Genomic DNA, 19,265 nt, shown 5'->3' on the forward strand with positions numbered 1-19,265 from the left:
AACAGAAGTTCATATATAAGGTTTTGATAACAGAAGGTCATTTGCATTATAAAACTACAGTATAAAGCGTAAAACCAGAGCAGCGACGACAGTGTGATACTTGACAAATGGCCACACGTGACCGGTGGAATATGGATTCTGGTGAATATACCTCAGTTAGGGTTTTATTCTATTCATGTAAATGGGTAAATAGTAACAAATTACACACCCCACAGCACCATGGCATAGGCAGAATTAGGTAGAAAAAATATGCAGTGGTGTTAATTGCAATATGTTAGACGCATGTGCATTACATATATGGTATACATTATGCATGGAGTTGTCTTGGTGATTCACGTGTGGACAGATGGCAGGAAATGTATTCTGAGCCCTTATAGAACAATACAAAATAAACATGACTTGTACATAACATCAGCACAGTGTACAGATATGTATATACATGTTATATCTAATATTCAGATGGTTAACGCGCTGGCTCGCTCGACCATCTAGCCACTAATCAATGACAGATGTGTGTTCGAACCCATGAAGGTCTCAAAGTTTCCCCCACGACTTAAATCAGGAGGTTTGTCAGGTACCGGCACACAGAAAGCATTTATGTTGAAATCGAACGCAACAACCTGCGTTGCTTCATTTAAAGAACAAGACAATACCTGGCTAAAACATATTTCAATCGAAAGCAGGATACTCAAGCTTTCTAAAAAGTATCACACTTGATGAGATTTCATCGAAAAACCCGTAGAACAAAATGACAATACTGCAGAAATGGCTGTGAGTCGAGGTAGCCATCTTGAGAATTTTATGCCAATCAAACACGTTGCTATCAGGTTGAGCGACCTAAGCTGTGACCGAACCTTTATGCAAACCATGAAGTGACATATAATATCACCGAACTACTGCATAAGACAATTTTGTGATCGTTTACAACGACTTAGTTATTTGTAGACGAAGGGTCATTTCACAAAGTGTTAGACAGGTCTGTATCACTTACGGACCACCACTGACACAAAATTAGCTGATTTACAAGCCGTGTAATATTCAACGACTGTATCACAAATTATGTCAGACAGGGGCATACCGTCTCGGTCCAAACCGCATTCATCTACCCCAAATACATTTTTTGTCGTTCATTTTAGCGTTTAGTGAGAAGTTTCTATATCAAATATCAGAGTCATGCAAAATTCACTGAAGAATCCGAAGATGTATGGGAATGAGAAGACGGCATCTCACCGGACAACGGTTAAAATTAATTTAAAATGTTCTGACAATTTTTTTTCTCTGAATTTATTACAAATGAAGATTTTAACTTTTACACCTTCGTCTTTCTCGCATACAAGAAAGTTGTTACCTCAACACAAACATAGGTGTTGAATAAATGTGAAGTACACATGCTTGTGTGACAAAAAATAATACACAAACAAGACCTTGTGTCAGAGTTGTTCAAACAGGACACAAGGCTTTTGTTGGAAATACAGATCACAGCGGAAAGGACACAAGCTAGTTTGTGTTCATACAACACGAGTGTTTTTTGTTTGTGCTGAAAGTGGGTGGTTTACACCAAACTATATACGTTTTTTTCCCCATGCATGCACCCACAAACCGACAGCCAAAATATATATGTGGAAAATTCTTGGACACGGCGTTAAACATCAGTCAGATAAATAAAATGTACACACATAACCATCTTCCTCGAAATGACTCCTAGATTTAGGTAAAGATAAACAAGACGGCCTTTGGGTGGCACGCCCAAATATATAAATTTGGATTCTTCAGGCAGGGAAGTTGCCACCCTAGCCCTAAAGGCTAGGTTCCCGCCGCCGAAGTATAGAGGAAATTCTGGGCTTTAAGATAGCCAGAGGTGCGTCTGTAGACGATTTTCGGTTGCTAAATTTGGTTAGGAAATCAAGTAAAATGCACCTTTTTCAGCGGAACTACTATAGGCGAGGGTCGTGGGATGCCTAGGTCCCAGAAGCGCTGTAGATGAGGATTCTGGGGCAGCCTAGGTCAAATAGGTCATTTTAGAGACAATTTTTGGTGAAACTAAAATAATGGTAAGAATTGGGTTAAACAGGGCTTGTTGCGGCAATATGTAGCAGGTATGGTAAAACTTTTTAGAAGAGCCCATAAAAATTACATGGTCTTAGAAGAGCTGGTTTCGTAGTCGTAACCCGCCAAAAATGCACTTTTGATCAAAAACGTTAATTTTTGTTTGAAACAATGCACCTTTTTTAATTCACAGTATGAAGATCGACCTTAGCCAAGAAAATGATTCACTGAAGCTTTCGCTTATGCAGTCTATTTGTTTGTGCTGTCACGGTTTGGTTTTGGTTACCTTAACGTTTGTTTTCATATGTAAAAGATAAACTTCATTATGTGATCAGTTTTGTGATATTTAGCGTTAAGATCTGTATTTCTGCCATAGTCGGTAAGGCAACCGTCATAGTAGGGTGAATTAACGAAGTCACTGCATGAGGTGAAACAGAAAACAGTTTGAGAAAGTGTTCAAATCAAATCATAGTGGATGCGTCTTTTGTGTGTGTGTTTGTGTGTGTGTCTTACTTTTTGTGTGAGTAAATATATAGGCCAACTTCTATTAAATAATTGTTAACATGAAAGCTATGGTTGATTTCTCTTTTTGATGTGCACAGTTTCCCCACCTACCACACCGTGCAGGTCCTGTAGTCAAGTTTTCATTTGTTTACAAGATTGCAACAATACTGTAACAAGTTGTGTCAGCAGTTACAAAAATGCATGTTGAGTTTGCTGGTATGATGGCTGGTAATGGCCACAGTATGCCTCTAGTATGATGGCTGATAAGGGCCACAGTACCAAGGGCCATGCAGTGAAGAGGCAAAGTTGTGATGCGAAGGGGCGACATCGCGATATAGCTTCGTCCCAACCCATCGCAACTTCGCTCCACCGTTTTATCACAGCTTCGTCCCTTCGCATCACAACTTTGTCTCTTTGCTTCGCATCTTTGTCCCTTGGCTTCATCGCCCTTGATATTACTAGAGGTATACTGTGGCCCTTACCAGCCATCAAACTCCAGTAATATCAAGGGCAATGAAGCAAAGGTGCTGTTACTGAATACCAACACCCCAAGATCATGACCTGGCGACAGTGCCCAAAACATCTGACCACAGTTGTAGATCGGCCCTCCATAATTTTTATTTCACATATTCATAATATACTTGAACAAGATCTTGTTCTAAATCGGAAGATAAAAGGTACAGGTACTCAAACCCAGCCCATTTTCTAAAGGGAGGCCATTTTCTCACGTTTTAACACCTCAAAGACATTCGCCAAAGAAATGTACACCACCAGATAGTAAGAATATCAACAAGGTGTTCTGCTAACATCTCTTCGATATATGGACAAGACCGGAAACAAAGTTTCACCCATTTTAGAATAATTCTGACTGGATTTATTTATTTGATTGGTGTTTTATGCCGTGCTCAATAATATTTCACTTAGGCTATAGGCCTACGACAGAATTTTGAAATTTTGAAAAGCATCTAGCCAGCTTATGTCTAATTATATTTTTATACAATGCCGAAAATGAACGAATGCCTTCTATTCCATCTACATCTGCATTACGAAAATTAATGTGTTAAAATTAATTTCAGCTAGGAACGTGTGCAGAGCAAAATGTATTTTTTAAAATTTTTTTCAGGGCAAAGTGTGGCCTGGTATCTCAATAGTTGTCTCCCTTAGTATGAGTTCTTGCTTTATTTCCAGAAACAGTCTGCCCTTATCCAATCAACATCTGCAGATTTAGGTCATATGACTCGTGTTATCCAATAACCTATTCACGGGAATTCCCCACTGGATTTCCCCATGAGTTTACAAATAGCTACCAGTTCATATAACGGAATAGCAATATTTCGTATATCTCATTTGTTAGTAAGCAAATAAACTTTGGCTATGTGACGAGCATATCTAACAACAACTGATCTCATTAGCGAGGTAAGTGGACAGAAAAAGATGCGCATTTATGCATTCTCGATGTGCATGTTACTGGTTGATAATGAACAACAACAACGTATTGACTATATCAGGCTGTGGCCTGTAGATTGTCCAACTTTATTGTCAAATGCATACACCTTGACGAGATTGTCATATGTTTTGCGCAATGTAGAAATGTCGATAATACCGCCTGTTTCTTTGCTCGTCGACCAAATATGTCAAGTGAGTTAAGATGTAAACTATTACTAGGCTACATCCATCGTATGAATCGTTTATTGCATGTGAATGAAGTAGGCCGATTTGTTGTCAGTCAGATTGTTTATAATTATGCATTTTTAGGATGGCTGATCATGATGATAGTACGTGTAGTTCTGGAGGATCAGTTGAAGTTGTAAACCCAGAAACATCAGAAATGACAGATGCTGAACTCTCTGTTAATATTCTGGTGAACAATGGGCTCCCAGTTATGGTTAACGGGGATATGTGCACTGATGGACCAGTGGAATCTGTAGAACACTTTGATGGTAGGTGACATGCAGAATTTTGCTATTCTACTATTCAAGATTGAGAATTTCTTTGTTTCTGTTATAAATTTTTGACATTTAGCTGTGCTCATGACTTTCTAAGACATGACATTTGACAGTGTTTACATTGCATGTGACATACCAGTACACTTTGTCTCAATTGTAAACATCATTGCTAAAAATTTTCAATATCAGGTACAGTCATGGTTGTAACTAACTTTTTATTGAAATTATTAATGTGCATCACCTAGATTCCATCAAATATATAAATTCTCAAGGTAACCTATCACACATACAACCAGTTATATATATTTGCACTAAATGTTTTACTGTATTATTTTGAAGCGTAATAATTATATAATTATTATAATTGTAGTTTTTATTTTTTCCAGATTCCCAGCCATATTTACGTGTGTCTGAACAGCCACAGTCACGTGGTTTTAGGTTTCGCTACAAATGTGAGGGTCCATCTCATGGGGGTCTTCAGGGTGTGAACAGCCAGAAGAGCAAAAAAACTTTCCCAGCTGTGCAGGTTAGTGCACCCTTAATTGTTTTATATTATTTTAGTTGCCTGTTGATTTTTACCTTGCTCATCTGATGAGAACAGATTATCGGTCATTAAGGTCAGATGACTGCATGAGAGTTGCTATTAAGACGAATACTTGCTTAGCACTATGCCCAGGTTCTGTTGAAAGGTGGGTCATTTAATTAAAAATTCATATATTTAGAACCCTTGAAAGGCACTTTTATATAGTTCATGCAGGCATGATGAATTTTCCATTTTTTGGCTTATTGCAGATTTAACATTTGAAAAACAAAAAGCAACTGCTTTCATTAGAACAGGTAATTGCTGATGTAATTTTGGGTATAAAGATATTCTCAGACAGTCTTTTTTTCTGAACATCAAAGCAGTGAAGGTATACAGAGCTATGTCCCTATAACATTGCTCTGCTTGTAAAGGCAAATGCAGCAGCATAAGGTCAAAGTGAAAATGTTGACGAAATGATTTCTACTTATCCGTCATACTTAGAACATGATTGGTGCATCCTGCTTAGGTAGGTTTCTTGCTATAGCGTGGTTTACTACACTATGCTATTTTGAATCATGTATTACCAATCACACATAACGGTTGTAATTACACGCTTTAACCTTTTTCTCTAATCTTTGAAAGTTTCACTTAATATACTTAATAAAGGAACATCTATTAATGATTCTGTGAGTTAGTCAGGAATTGGTGTTATTGAAATAATCTCTATTCTTACATACATTTGAATGTGTTAATGTATTGTAAATTAACCTGGCTTTCCAAGATCTAAAGCACTTTTCTTTGGAATTCATGATACATTTGTCTCACCAATGGGGTCGCTGTGAGTTCAAGTCGTGCTCATGCTGGCTTCCTCTCCGGCCTTACATGGGAAGGTCTGCCAGCAACCTGCGGATGGTGATGGGTTTCCCCTAGATTCTGCCCGGTTTCCACCCACCATAATGCTGCCCACCATTGTATAAGTGAAATATTCTTGAGTAGGGCATAAAACGTAAATAAAATGATGCGATTGTTATGAAATTGTTGCTATATTGACATGTTTGTTGTCACTGAAGATGCAAGCTGTGCAAATTATATCTCCACACCCCTTACTTCTGTCAGAATATTTCAAATTATTGGTTGCAGGAAAGGTTGCTGAATTAGGGTATATCTCTTGCTGCATGAAAGAAATATATGATTAATTGTCTGAGGGGGTATGTACTGGCCAAGCGGTTTAAGACCTTTTGTGGTATGTTGAAATTACTCTTTCACTTGTGACTTTGCACATTAAAATTTAGTTCGTGTTTGTTTGTCTGCAGCTTTACATTGTAAGTCAGGTTGTGCCGGAATACTCATTAACCTTACTGCTATCACATAAGTGATAATCACTTTCATTGTTTTCTCATTGTCAGATCATGAACTACAAGGGACCAGCTCGTATTGTGGTGACTCTAGTCACAGACAACGTCGTTCCCAAGATACATGCTCATGAACTTGTTGGAAAGAATTGCCAGAATGGAATTTGTGTTGTGGAACTAAAAGGAAATGAACCCAGAGCAGAGTTAGTTGTATGATTAGTAATAAACAATCAGAATTAGAAAGAACTTCTTTTTTCCTGGGCATTTGTTTGTTAATATTATTATTTTGGTAAAAATCTTTAATATTATAAAGTATATTTAATTAATTAGCAACCACAACTTTGTAGACTGTGATATTCTCTTATTCTCTATTTCTGATCTCCAATTTACCCCCCCACCCCCTCAAAAAAATAGAAAAAAAAGGTGGGGGAAACTGTAGAAAATTTCCATTGCAATATTAATGGCTAATGTTTAATTTTATAATGTTTGATCTTCAAATGAATATTTTTTTTTTATGCAGGTTCAAATTCCAGAATTTGGGAATCATGCATGTGACCAAGAAAAATGTGAAGACAATTCTGGAACAGCGCATACTGGAGTCTATGAGGCTGGATCAGCTGATTAAGCTGGGAAATCTAGACATGACATCAAACTTCACCCTAAAATGTAAGGATCAAGGGTTCCACTTACCATTTTTTTGTTTTATTTTTTTTTATTACAATATGACACAACATTTTGTGACTCTGTGAGAGCCATTGAGAGAATTGAAATTTTGTTTGTTAATTTGGAAGCAGACCTTGGACAAAGGTGGTCAAAGTTGCTTGCCTTTTAATTTTAGTTTTTAAATTTGGCCTTGGACAGGGAATTTGTCCCCGTTGTCAATGCTTGATGGGCCTTGGTGACAATATTAAAGCAGTTTGTAATGCTGATGTGACCATTTGTCTTCTGTCAATATTGCGTACACTTTGATACATCACATGTGGGAAAGTTTGTCCATAATTTACCCAGGCGCTTCATTTTCTGCTACCAAAGAAAGATGATGCCATCATGTAGGTGAAAAATTCTTGAGTTTTGGTGTTATACAGTAATCAAATCAACTCCTTGTTCATTGTTGATCTCCTTCCGAATTCTTTCAGCTGCTGAGAAGGAACAAGCAAAACTTCAGGCAGAAAAGGAGGCCAAGTTGATGCAGTTAAATGTGGTGAAGTTGTGTTTCCAGGCCTATTTGACTGACAGACAAGGCCACTTCACGCGTCTTCTTCCATCTGTTCTCTCTGATCCTATATATGACAGCAGTGAGTAAACTCATTAGTGTAGCATTGTGAAAATGTTATACTGTGAAGTACTTAATTTTCATGTGGAACTGATTTTTGTGGATTTCGCAGTCAACAATTCATTGCGAAAAATAATTCCAGCCTAAAAGATTCCATTATTGAATTATATAGTGTGTATATATAGTTATTAATGAAGTTAAATCTTTGCCTTCCTAACAGTAGTTGGGATAAGAAAGCCCTGCGTTCCAGCTAAATTTTAACAGAAGGGAGGCCAAATCAGGGTTTAAATTTATTCAATCCCCCATTGTTTTAATCTCTGATTCCGATTACGAGGATTAGTTACACTGTAAGAAAAAGGGGATTAGAGCCACTCTTGATTATACCTGTGCTTATAACTAGGAAGATTAAAATCTTAAGTTTTTTTTCCGTATTCCCCGAATTTGATTAAAAATTAAAAATTAATTCCTTTGGACCCTTTTTTGATGTAAATCTGTGCAAATAAATCACAGCAAATAATAAGTACCTTACAGTCTGCTACTTCCTGTATGCGAGAAATGTTTGCCTGTTTATTCTGACCTGACACGAACTCTTTAGTAGTATGAATGTTTCTGTGTGTAAAAATATAATACTATAACAGTCAGTTTTAGAGCATACTCTAATTCTTTAACCTTTTCAACCACCTTTGCAACCAAAATTTTTCAAATATTTTGATTGAACTATTGGCTGTAGAGAAATAATCTGCACAATTTTGTGAGGCTTGCATCTTTAATGACACAAACAACCATTTGTGGCAATATTTTCATAATAATTGCATGCATAAATTCCAACGAAAAAAGTGCTTTAGGGGATGAAAAGGTTGAAGATTTACAGTAACTAATGACCTAGCTCAGTAAGGCACTGTGGGGATGAGAGACAGTGTTCATATCAAAGAATGGCTGGACTATTTCAATCAAATGACTGATAAAGTTTGTGATGATAGGAGGCACTAGTAATTGTGTTTGCAATACACCTGTTCCCTGAGCATATCTTGATCATTGGGATATCATGCTCACGTTTTATGCTTAACATACTTTTGTTACAAACTGTTCAACAAAGGGTAAACGAAAAGACCAAGGGGCCTCTGTGGCTCAGTTGGTTAGCGCTAGCGCAGCGTAATTACCCAGGAGTCTCTCACCAATGCGGTCACTGTGAGTTCAAATTCAGCTCATGCTGGCTTCCTTTCAGGCCGTAAGTGGGAAGGTTTTTCGGCAACCTGCGGATGGTCGTAGGTTTCGCCCGGGCTCTGCCCGATTTCCACCCACCATAATGCTGACCACTGGTGTATAAGTGAAATATTCTTAAGTACGGCGTAAAACACCAATCAAATAAATAAACAGACCCAAAAATATGCAAATTGAAATTTGGTGTGATTGTAGAGTCTCCTGGAGCTGCAGCCCTGAAGATCTGCCGCATGGACAAATACGGTGGTTGTTGTACAGGAAATGAGGAGGTCTTCTTGCTGTGTGAAAAAGTCCAGAAAGGTAAGTCACCAAGGTCTCTGGCATTTTCAACTTAATTGGCATTTGTTGAAGATTGTTGTTACTGGTAAGTATTGGACCACTTTGGTGGCCTAATGGTTAGAAAGTCTGCCTTGAAGTCAGGAGACCAGGGATCAAACACAGGTCGGGTCATACCAAACACTGTAAAAATGGTACTTGCTGCTGCCTCGCTTGGTCCTCAGCACTGAGAGGTTAGAGCAGGACTTTTTGGCCTGGTGTCAGTATAATGTGACTGGGTGGGGGTGATACTTCAGTGGCGGCATGGTTTCTCCCTGCCACAAGAAAACACAGTATGTGTTCACACACCTAATGACTCCTCGTCATTATATGGCTGAATAATTGTTAAATTAAAGTATGACGCTAAACCCTAAGCATGCACACATACATACGGGTAGATAATGTCTGAACCAAATATGAAATAGCATGAGAAGTACGCTATGCCCTGTTTATGTGATGGCTGTATCTACTTGAATGGGCATTGATCAGTGCATTGAATCATGAAGTCATCTAGTAATAGTGTTTTTAAGGTATCTCTGCTTATAGACCAGCACATCACGATGTACATGGTATTCTTCTAAAATTCTACAAGAGAACACAGCAGTGTGGGAAGTAGTCTCATGGTAAAACTAGATACAACCTTCTATCTAGGTATTAAATCCCCTGAAGCCTCAGGACAAATCAACCAACTTTACACTGATACTCAGTACGGTCGAGTCATGTGAGGGTCAAGTGTTGATACGAAACACAGTTAAATCTGTTGAGGTACAACCATTGCATTCAACAACATAAAAACACATTTCCAATAATACCTGAGTATTGTGTTGTTTATTTTTTTTAACATCTCTCCATGTGCTGATATATGACTTTCAATGCTTTTATCAAGATGTTAAAAAATTGGCCGAAAGTTTTGGATTAGGATTTGGATTTTTTTTTCATCACAGTTTCAAGAATGTAGGTTTTTCTTGACCTAATGTATAGAATATTATCTCAAGATGAAATGATAATAAATAATAGAAAACAGTATTATCTCTCTTGTTTCTTACTTATTTTATAGGCTTTACAACAGTATTTGTTGAATTTGTAGGAAATATATATTTTTTTTTTGGTATTTATGCAGTTTTGAAATGATTTAACAAGCTTTTGAAATGGTTGCAGATGTTGTCTTGTTCTCCTTACCTTAAAAATCTGAAAGTACTGATAATTCTCCTGTGATAATAATTAAACAATACTCCATTGTTAGAGTTAATATTACTGATGGATAATGTAATGAGTTTTTTAGCCCTTGAAATTTCCATTCTCTGAAGCTTTTATTTCTGTTACAGATGATATTGCTGTGCGTTTTGTGGAGGCAGATGAAGATGGGAATGTTATTTGGGAGGACTATGGGAATTTTGGCCCAAATGATGTTCATCGACAGGTACGAATGTAGATGTACAAGTAGACCCTGTTTTAGCCCAGATATCAGACAAATTGACTTGAGCAGCTAAGTCTGAACATGTAAAAATATCAGCACAGCAATCGGTCTGTTGCAGTCAAAGACAAAAAGCAAACCATGAACAGTATTATGTTGTAGTCTGCAATCACAAGAGCCTTTGATAAATAAGGTTTATTTCTTTATTTAGCTTTAACCAAATCCAGACAAACACAATGTGGTCAGTTACCCACCTATTGGCTTAAATGGTCTGTGTTTTCTACTGAAATTTATTTAAAAAGGGAATTCTGTGACACTAAAACTGATATGCATGTGAATTATACAATGATGAAGGAAGTGGTTGTTCAAATACATGTAATTATATGGTTGACATTTTTGAGTGGAACCTTCAATAAAACAGCCATGTTCTAATCTTTATTGTTATTTGTTGCCAAAATTTAACTTTTTCAGTTTGCCATTGTGTTCAAAACACCTCCATACAAGGACAGACGTATACAAAAGGCTGTAAATGTTCAGATTCAACTTAAAAGGATTTCTGATGATGAGCTGAGTGACCCCAAGGCCTTTACTTATTACCCAGAAGACTCAGGTTTGTGTTTTTTAAGATGTTTCCCAGCGCATTTAGGACTGTTAGAAATCCTAAGATACTTTTTTAGAGATTTTCGTATGTTATGGATCCCAAGATATTACCCAGAAGACTTAGGGTTGTGTGTTAGGATCCGTCCCCACTTATCGTTCGTTTTTTATACATTTTAAACGAATGAAAACGAATGTAAAATACAATTTAAAAATGATTTGGTTATCTGTTTAAAGCGACTGAAAAACGTAGTAAAAACACCTGTGTTGAGAAAAACAACTTCGTGTGCTGTTCATTTTTGTTTTGTGAGAAAGAATTCCGTGCGTGCGTGATGACAGAATCAGCGATGCGGGAAGTCCGATACAGGGTCGATGGCCTGTGGCGCAGACCAAAAACTGCTACCATGTAGTTAGAAATCAATACTGTGAAGTACTTAACTTTTCACGTGGACTAATTTTCGCGGTTAATAATTTACCGCGAAAAAGAATTCCAGCAAAAAAATATCCAATGTTGAATCATGTACAGCAGGTAGTAGTAGTAAGAAAGCCCGACGGGCCAGCTAAATTTTTTTAACAGCGGGGAAGGGAAATTAGGATTTAAATATATACAAACTTTTGTGCTAACTCTTGGTGGGTATAAAATAAAGTGGGAGTTTATTCGTGTTTAGTTTGATGAAACTTCGTTATGCCTGTAAAGTGAAGGAAAAGTAGATACCAGCATGTGCTGGCTTAAGATGAACGGCAATTTTTGCGGTTTCTGACCTGCTACAGAGGACAGTTAAAACGGAAAACAGTGGAAAACTTTCCATGATACTTGATAAAGAATGAGTGACTGGCGCCGATAATGGTAAATTCGTATGTTTTGCATTGAACTGCTCAAAAGTGACAGGTCACTTTGCCAGCTGTTTAAAAGTACTTAACAGTGATTCGAAAAAAAGTGACACCTGTTCGAGTACTGCTCACGTTAGATGCAAAAGTAATGCTCTTAAGTAGTGATAATCCATACCCCATTGTTTTAACCTCTGACCCAGATCACGAGGATTAGCGACACCGCAGGAAATAAAGGAGGATTAAAGCCATCCATGATGATACCTGTTTGATGTGCTTGAATAATTTTGGCCATATTATATCTTTCAGCCAAATTTTAAGATTTGTTTTTCAGTATTCTCTTAAATACGCAAAAATTAATTCCTGCAAACATATTTTCGAGACAATCCGCGAAACTAAATTCCCGCGAATAATAAGTACTTTATTGGACCTTTCCGTTTGACTTCAGCTTACGACAATCAGTCGCATTACTCGAGTCGAGATCCAAATGGCAATTAATCGCTAGCTATGCATGTAAAGAAAGGGTATGATACCACTATTTAATATTTGCATTTCTAGGAGAATAATTTAACAGCATTTAATCTAATCTATCCATATTCCTTCAATCTCTGTTACACTTTCTGCTTTTATAGCGGTTCGTCTAGTACCTTGCACATAACAAATGATCTGATTGGTTCTCATAAGCATACTGACCAATCGGCTTCGTCCTGATAAGCTAAAAATGAAAGGAATCAGCCCATGTACTGGGTTGTCATTTCTTCTGTACTGGTGTGTAAATAAAGTGGGCGTTTGTTAGCCTCTGTAACTTACTTGTTCAGTAGTTCATGTTGATTAGGACATCATTATTAGTACAGCTGTTAGAAAGGGTGTCGTGAAGAGGGATGGTCTGGACTGTACATGTATTTATTTGTTAATTTGGGCCGGTTAAAGTTAACATTGTTTTTGTGCAAAATCTTTATTTATGTCGTCTATGAAATAATGATTGATTTCCAGTTGTACAAATATTCATGTGGTCAGCTGTCAACTACCTACCGGTCATGACACTGACATCAGTGGCATAAATAAATACTCAGTCAGCCGAGAAGAATCAGTACTGGCCCCATTGAATCTGGCCCCGTTGCTGAAAGTGTCTCTTGGATCGGCATTTAGCGTTCATGTTACAATCAAACCAGAAAGCCGCCTGGTGGAATCGGCCATTCTTCCTCTTCTTGCACAGCGGCTGTTTCTCATTTTCCTGCCCCTTGTACCGAACAGTCCCGCCAGTAACACTTGACTCTGCCATTTCCTTTGCGGTGTACACTTCTTCCATCACAGCAAGAATGAATCGCTGGACTGTTGGCAGTCTTTTGGGTCTCATTTTGTCCACTGATACTGGATTGTTCACAGTTCCAATATTGCTTTAGGGATCACATAGCGACACAAAATCAAGCTATCTGACACATACCGGATCAGTCATCGGCAGGTTTGGTCTAGTGACTGGTGTCCGAAGATGAATACGCTCAGAATCGATCGTCAGCTGGTCTGGCCTAGAGGACGGCAACGGTTGGCGGGTGCACACCGAGCTGGCGGATGACAGGTCTGGCCTAGCGAGCAGTGTGCTGAGCAGTGGTGAATGCTGTTCACTGCAGACAGGAGTTGCAACCAGGTACAGCATTTCGAGTATCTCAAAGTCATCAGGCAGGTCCAGTTCCAGGAACCTATCTGCAGGTTCGGGTAAAACCGGTACGTGGAGCGCCAGTGTAGAATCTGGTGCAACAGGTACAGTCTGTCTAAGTGGTGACTGCTCTGGAGCTGTGGTCATTGCAACAACGTTGGCCTTCTTTTTCCTCATAGACAAACGCTGCTTGATGTCCAGTATGGTCTCCATCAGAGCGGCTTGGGTTACCATCATAGTTGACTGGTTGATGATTATCCTGTCCTGGCTTTCCTTCAGCCAAGTAACTTCACCAGCGAGGTCTGGAGTCAGGAGATCTGTCTGAATCTGGCTTTCAATCCTCTGGAGGGTGGTAGAAATATTGCCGATGTCGCACTCCGCAGAAGTCGATACGACTGTAACCGTCATCTTCAGGAAGTTGCCAACCTGCTCATTCGATCTAGCGGATGAAATTGCATCTGAGGGTTCACTGACTTGCCAATCACTTTCAAAAACTCATCAAGTTCCAGCTTACTATATGAAGGGTAGGGTAGTCAGTTAACTTTTTGTAAGTGGGACAGATAAAAGTTGCACTGTTGCATGTACCTGTACTCGCTCACTTTTTATCACACATTGTTGAATGACTTAATCTTGTTTGACACACCGGCTTAATCATGGTATAATCCTTTTGAGTTGTACTCAGTGACAGCAAGAGCATTATGGGAAACTTCAGATCAACTCAACACTGAGTGTCAGATTATCATAACATATAAATTGGAACTGTGTGTCTAAATTTCTTCATTCTGAAATGTTTGACATGGCAGATAGCATGATTTATGACGATTTCTGGCATCCATAGCCTATACCAGTCACGTGGCATGTTGTTGTTGTAATCAAACATTTTGAAAAACAAACCGATGGCTGCAGGCACTATTTGCCGATTTCGGCAGTAGGAGACGGGTGTACTTATGCCTCTGTTCCACATCACAATATACTCTTGGTGTATTAATAAACAAACGAAAAAAGCTCAAAATAAATGAATTGTTAAACCACATACGTTTAAACTACTTTGTGTTTAACGAGTAGATACAAAACGATAATTGGGGACGGTTCCTTAGAGATTCTAAGACATTATTCAGAAGACTTAGGGTTGTGTGTTAGAGATCCTAACATATTACCCAGAAACTTAGGGTTGTGTGTTAGGGATCCTAAGATATTACCCAGAAGACTGAGGGTTGTGTGTTATAGATTCTATGTCACGTATATCACATGTTGAAAAGGTTACCAGTAACTTGCTAAAGTTTGGTGGTTTACTCTGCACTCTCCAGAAGACTGAGAGTTGTGTGTTAGAGATCCTAACATATTACCCAGAAGACTTAGGGTTGTGTGTTAGAGATCCTAACATATTACCCAGAAGACTGAGAGTTGTGTGTTAGAGATCCTAACATATTACCCAGAAGACTTAGAGTTGGGTGTTAGAGATCCTAACTTATTACCCAGAAGACTTAGGGTTGTGTGGTAGAGATCCTAAGATATTACCCAGAAGACTGAGGGTTGTGTGTTAGAGATCCTAAGCTATTACCCAGAAGACATATATGTAGGTTTGTGTGTTAGAGATCCTAAGCTATTACCCAGAAGACTGAGGGTTGTGTGTTAGAGATCTTAACATATTACCCAGAAGACTTAGGGTTGTGTGTTAGAGATCCTAACATATTACCCAGAAGACTTAGGGTTGTGTGGTAGAGATCCTAACATATTACCCAGAAGACTTACGATTGTGTGTTAGAGATCTTAACATATTACCCTGAAGACTGAGAGTTGTGTGTTAGAGATCTTAACATATTACCCAGAAGACTTAGAGATCCTAAGATATTACCCAGAAGACTTAGGGTTGTGTGGTAGAGATCCTAAGCTATTACCCAGAAGACTTAGGGTTGTGTGTTAGAGATCCTAACATATTACCCAGAAGACTGAGAGTTGTGTGTTAGAGATCCTAAGATATTACCCAGAAGACTGAGGGTTGTGTGTTAGAGATCCTAACATATTACCCAGAAGACTGAGAGTTGTGTGTTAGAGATCCTAACATATTACCCAGAAGACTGAGAGTTGTGTGTTAGAGATCCTAACATATTACCCAGAAGACTTAGGGTTGTGTGGTAGAGATCCTAACATATTACCCAGAAGACTTAGGGTTGTGTGGTAGAGATCCTAACATATTACCCAGAAGACATATATGTAGGTTTGTGTGTTAGAGATCCTAAGATATTACCCAGAAGACTGAGGGTTGTGTGTTAGAGATCCTAACATATTACCCAGAAGACTGAGGGTTGTGTGTTAGAGATCCTAAGATATTACCCAGAAGACTGAGAGTTGTGCGTTAGAGATCCTAACATATTACCCAGACGACTTAGGGTTGTGTGGTAGAGATCCTAACATATTACCCAGAAGACATATATGTAGGTTTGTGTGTTAGAGATCCTAAGCTATTACCCAGAAGACTGAGGGTTGTGTGTTAGAGATCCTAAGATATTACCCAGAAGACTTAGGGTTGTGTGGTAGAGATCCTAACATATTACCCAGAAGACATATATGTAGGTTTGTGTGTTAGAGATCCTAAGCTATTACCCAGAAGACTGAGGGTTGTGTGTTAGAGATCCTAAGATATTACCCAGAAGACTTAGGGTTGTGTGGTATAGATCCTAAGATATTACCCAGAAGACTGAGGGTTGTGTGGTAGAGATCCTAACATATTACCCAGAAGACTTAGGGTTGTGTGGTAGAGATCCTAACATATTACCCAGAAGACTTACGATTGTGTGTTAGAGATCTTAACATATTACCCTGAAGACTGAGAGTTGTGTGTTAGAGATCTTAACATATTACCCAGAAGACTTAGAGATCCTAAGGTATTACCCAGAAGACTTAGGGTTGTGTGGTAGAGATCCTAAGCTATTACCCAGAAGACTTAGGGTTGTGTGTTAGAGATCCTAACATATTACCCAGAAGACTGAGAGTTGTGTGTTAGAGATCCTAACATATTACCCAGAAGACTGAGGGTTGTGTGTTAGAGATCCTAACATATTACCCAGAAGACTGAGAGTTGTGTGTTAGAGATCCTAACATATTACCCAGAAGACTGAGAGTTGTGTGTTAGAGATCCTAACATATTACCCAGAAGACTTAGGGTTGTGTGGTAGAGATCCTAACATATTACCCAGAAGACTTAGGGTTGTGTGGTAGAGATCCTAACATATTACCCAGAAGACATATATGTAGGTTTGTGTGTTAGAGATCCTAAGATATTACCCAGAAGACTGAGGGTTGTGTGTTAGAGATCCTAACATATTACCCAGAAGACTGAGGGTTGTGTGTTAGAGATCCTAAGATATTACCCAGAAGACTGAGGGTTGTGCGTTAGAGATCCTAACATATTACCCAGACGACTTAGGGTTGTGTGTTAGAGATCCTAACATATTACCCAGAAGACATATATGTAGGTTTGTGTGTTAGAGATCCTAAGCTATTACCCAGAAGACTGAGGGTTGTGTGTTAGAGATCCTAAGATATTACCCAGAAGACTTAGGGTTGTGTGGTAGAGATCCTAACATATTACCCAGAAGACATATATGTAGGTTTGTGTGTTAGAGATCCTAAGCTATTACCCAGAAGACTGAGGGTTGTGTGTTAGAGATCCTAAGATATTACCCAGAAGGCTTAGGGTTGTGTGGTATAGATCCTAAGATATTACCCAGAAGACTGAGGGTTGTGTGGTAGAGATCCTAACATATTACCCAGAAGACTTAGGGTTGTGTGGTAGAGATCCTAAGATATTACTCAGAAGACTGAGGGTTGTGTGTTAGAGATCCTAAGCTATTACCCAGAAGACATATATGTAGGTTTGTGTGTTAGAGATCCTAACATATTACCCAGAAGACTTAGGGTTGTGTGGTATAGATCCTAATATATTACCCAGAAGACTTAGGGTTGTGTGTTAGAGATCCTAAGATATTACCCAGAAGACTGAGGGTTGTGCGTTAGAGATCCTAAGCTATTACCCAGAAACTTAGGGTTGTGTGTTAGGGATCCTAAGATATTACCCAGAAGACTGAGGGTTGTGTGTTAAAAATCTTAAGATATTACCCCGAAGGCGTATGGTTGTGTGTTATAGATTCTATGTCACGTATATCACATGTTGAAAAGGTTACCAGTAACTTGCTAAAGTTTGGTGGTTTACTCTGCACTCTCCAGTTTTCTCCACCCATAAAACTGCCTTCTATTGCATTAGTGAAAATTTATTGTGTGTGGCACTGAAACAACAGTCACATCAGGCTGTGTGAACAGAAGCATGGTGTTCTGTTAAAGGACTGAACACTATTTGTTTTTTTCTATTCATTTAAAAAGAGGAAAACTAATGTGCCACTAGTAAACTTTACCTGGTACAATGTACTTTAACCTAAAAGTGAGTTAAACAGTGACATGTACTGGTTTACTCTGTGATATTTCAGATAAAGAAGGCATAGATCGTAAACGTAGGAAGGTTTTACCAGGTATGGGTCCCTCAACGTACAATCCTGATGAGGGGCGTGGGGATGGAGGGTCCGGTTATGGCCCAGGCAATGGCAACAGTAATGGCCCCTTCCGCAGCTCAGACTCCCGTATGGTGGACAGTAAGTCATCAAGTGTCATGATACAGCTGAAATGCTGCTGTTATATTTTAGCCCAAATCAAAATTGATGTGTTAACATGAAAATGAATGTTTATAATTTCAAGTTCAGTCTGAAAAGTGCATTTCTCCTGCATTCTTGTCCAGAAAATATCTGAAGCATAACAGATTACACGAAATACAATATCAGTCTTTTCTATGAAGTCAGTCATTTTTCTGAAAAAATTCTATGTCACGTAAGTCACATGTTGAAAAGGTTGCCAGTAACTTGCTAAAGTTTGGTGGAAACTGTGAATGTGTGGATTTTCCATTTCATCACTCAGTGCTGTTGTTTTATCAAGTTCAAATAAAATTGAGGGTAAGTTGACTTTATTTAGTAGTGTTTAGTCTCCCCTTTATAGCTGGAGAGCTCCAGCATGTATATGGATTTGTGGAACGGGAAATGAACAATTATTACAAGAATCTGTGACTATCACTTTTACTCATCCTAAACCTTATTTTTTTCATATTCTGACGTGTACATTTATATACTACCTCCACACAAAAAAATTTCCTTTTACCACTGTCTCTCTCAATATTCCCACAAATCCTCCACCATAGTGACCTGTTTGGCTGATTACATGTACATGGCTCAGAAATGATGCATAGAAATGACTGATTATTTGAAACTGAAAGTGAAAATGAATGTGTGCCCTATATCATAGTACAACAATTTCTGAAAATGTTGTTTTTTTTACAACAGGCTAGAGTTGTTACATGGTTACATGAAAAGGCAGCCTTATGTTAGCTTCTGATTTACCCAAAATGACCATAAATTTTCTCCATGACTAACTTTTTCTGATTCTGAGAGTTCTGTTGATTTTAGTAAGGTGTTTTGAGGTTTGTTGGGAACATGGGATGATATTCTGCTGGAAAATTGTCTGTTTTAACACTAAAAAATACTTGGTAAC

At 38.4% G+C, this 19,265-nt stretch overlaps 1 protein-coding gene across 1 annotated transcript in view; it reads left to right on the forward strand.

Annotated features, from left to right (window-relative positions):
• Nucleotides 1-3,836: 3,836 nt before the first annotated feature.
• LOC135469361 (nuclear factor NF-kappa-B p105 subunit-like) overlaps nt 3,837-19,265 on the forward strand; it is a 35,132-nt gene continuing 19,703 nt past the window's right edge. The window contains exons 1-10 of the mRNA XM_064747995.1: nt 3,837-3,966; nt 4,306-4,490; nt 4,883-5,022; nt 6,426-6,574; nt 6,892-7,037; nt 7,508-7,666; nt 9,061-9,165; nt 10,506-10,600; nt 11,066-11,204; nt 18,158-18,319. Coding sequence (XP_064604065.1) covers nt 4,307-4,490; nt 4,883-5,022; nt 6,426-6,574; nt 6,892-7,037; nt 7,508-7,666; nt 9,061-9,165; nt 10,506-10,600; nt 11,066-11,204; nt 18,158-18,319 — 1,279 coding nt within the window. The 5' untranslated portion in view covers nt 3,837-3,966; nt 4,306. The remainder of the gene's footprint in view (nt 3,967-4,305; nt 4,491-4,882; nt 5,023-6,425; nt 6,575-6,891; nt 7,038-7,507; nt 7,667-9,060; nt 9,166-10,505; nt 10,601-11,065; nt 11,205-18,157; nt 18,320-19,265) is intronic.

This window comes from Liolophura sinensis, chromosome 1, assembly GCF_032854445.1.
Source record: "Liolophura sinensis isolate JHLJ2023 chromosome 1, CUHK_Ljap_v2, whole genome shotgun sequence".
In the NCBI taxonomy this organism is placed as follows: Eukaryota; Metazoa; Mollusca; class Polyplacophora; order Chitonida; family Chitonidae; genus Liolophura; species Liolophura sinensis.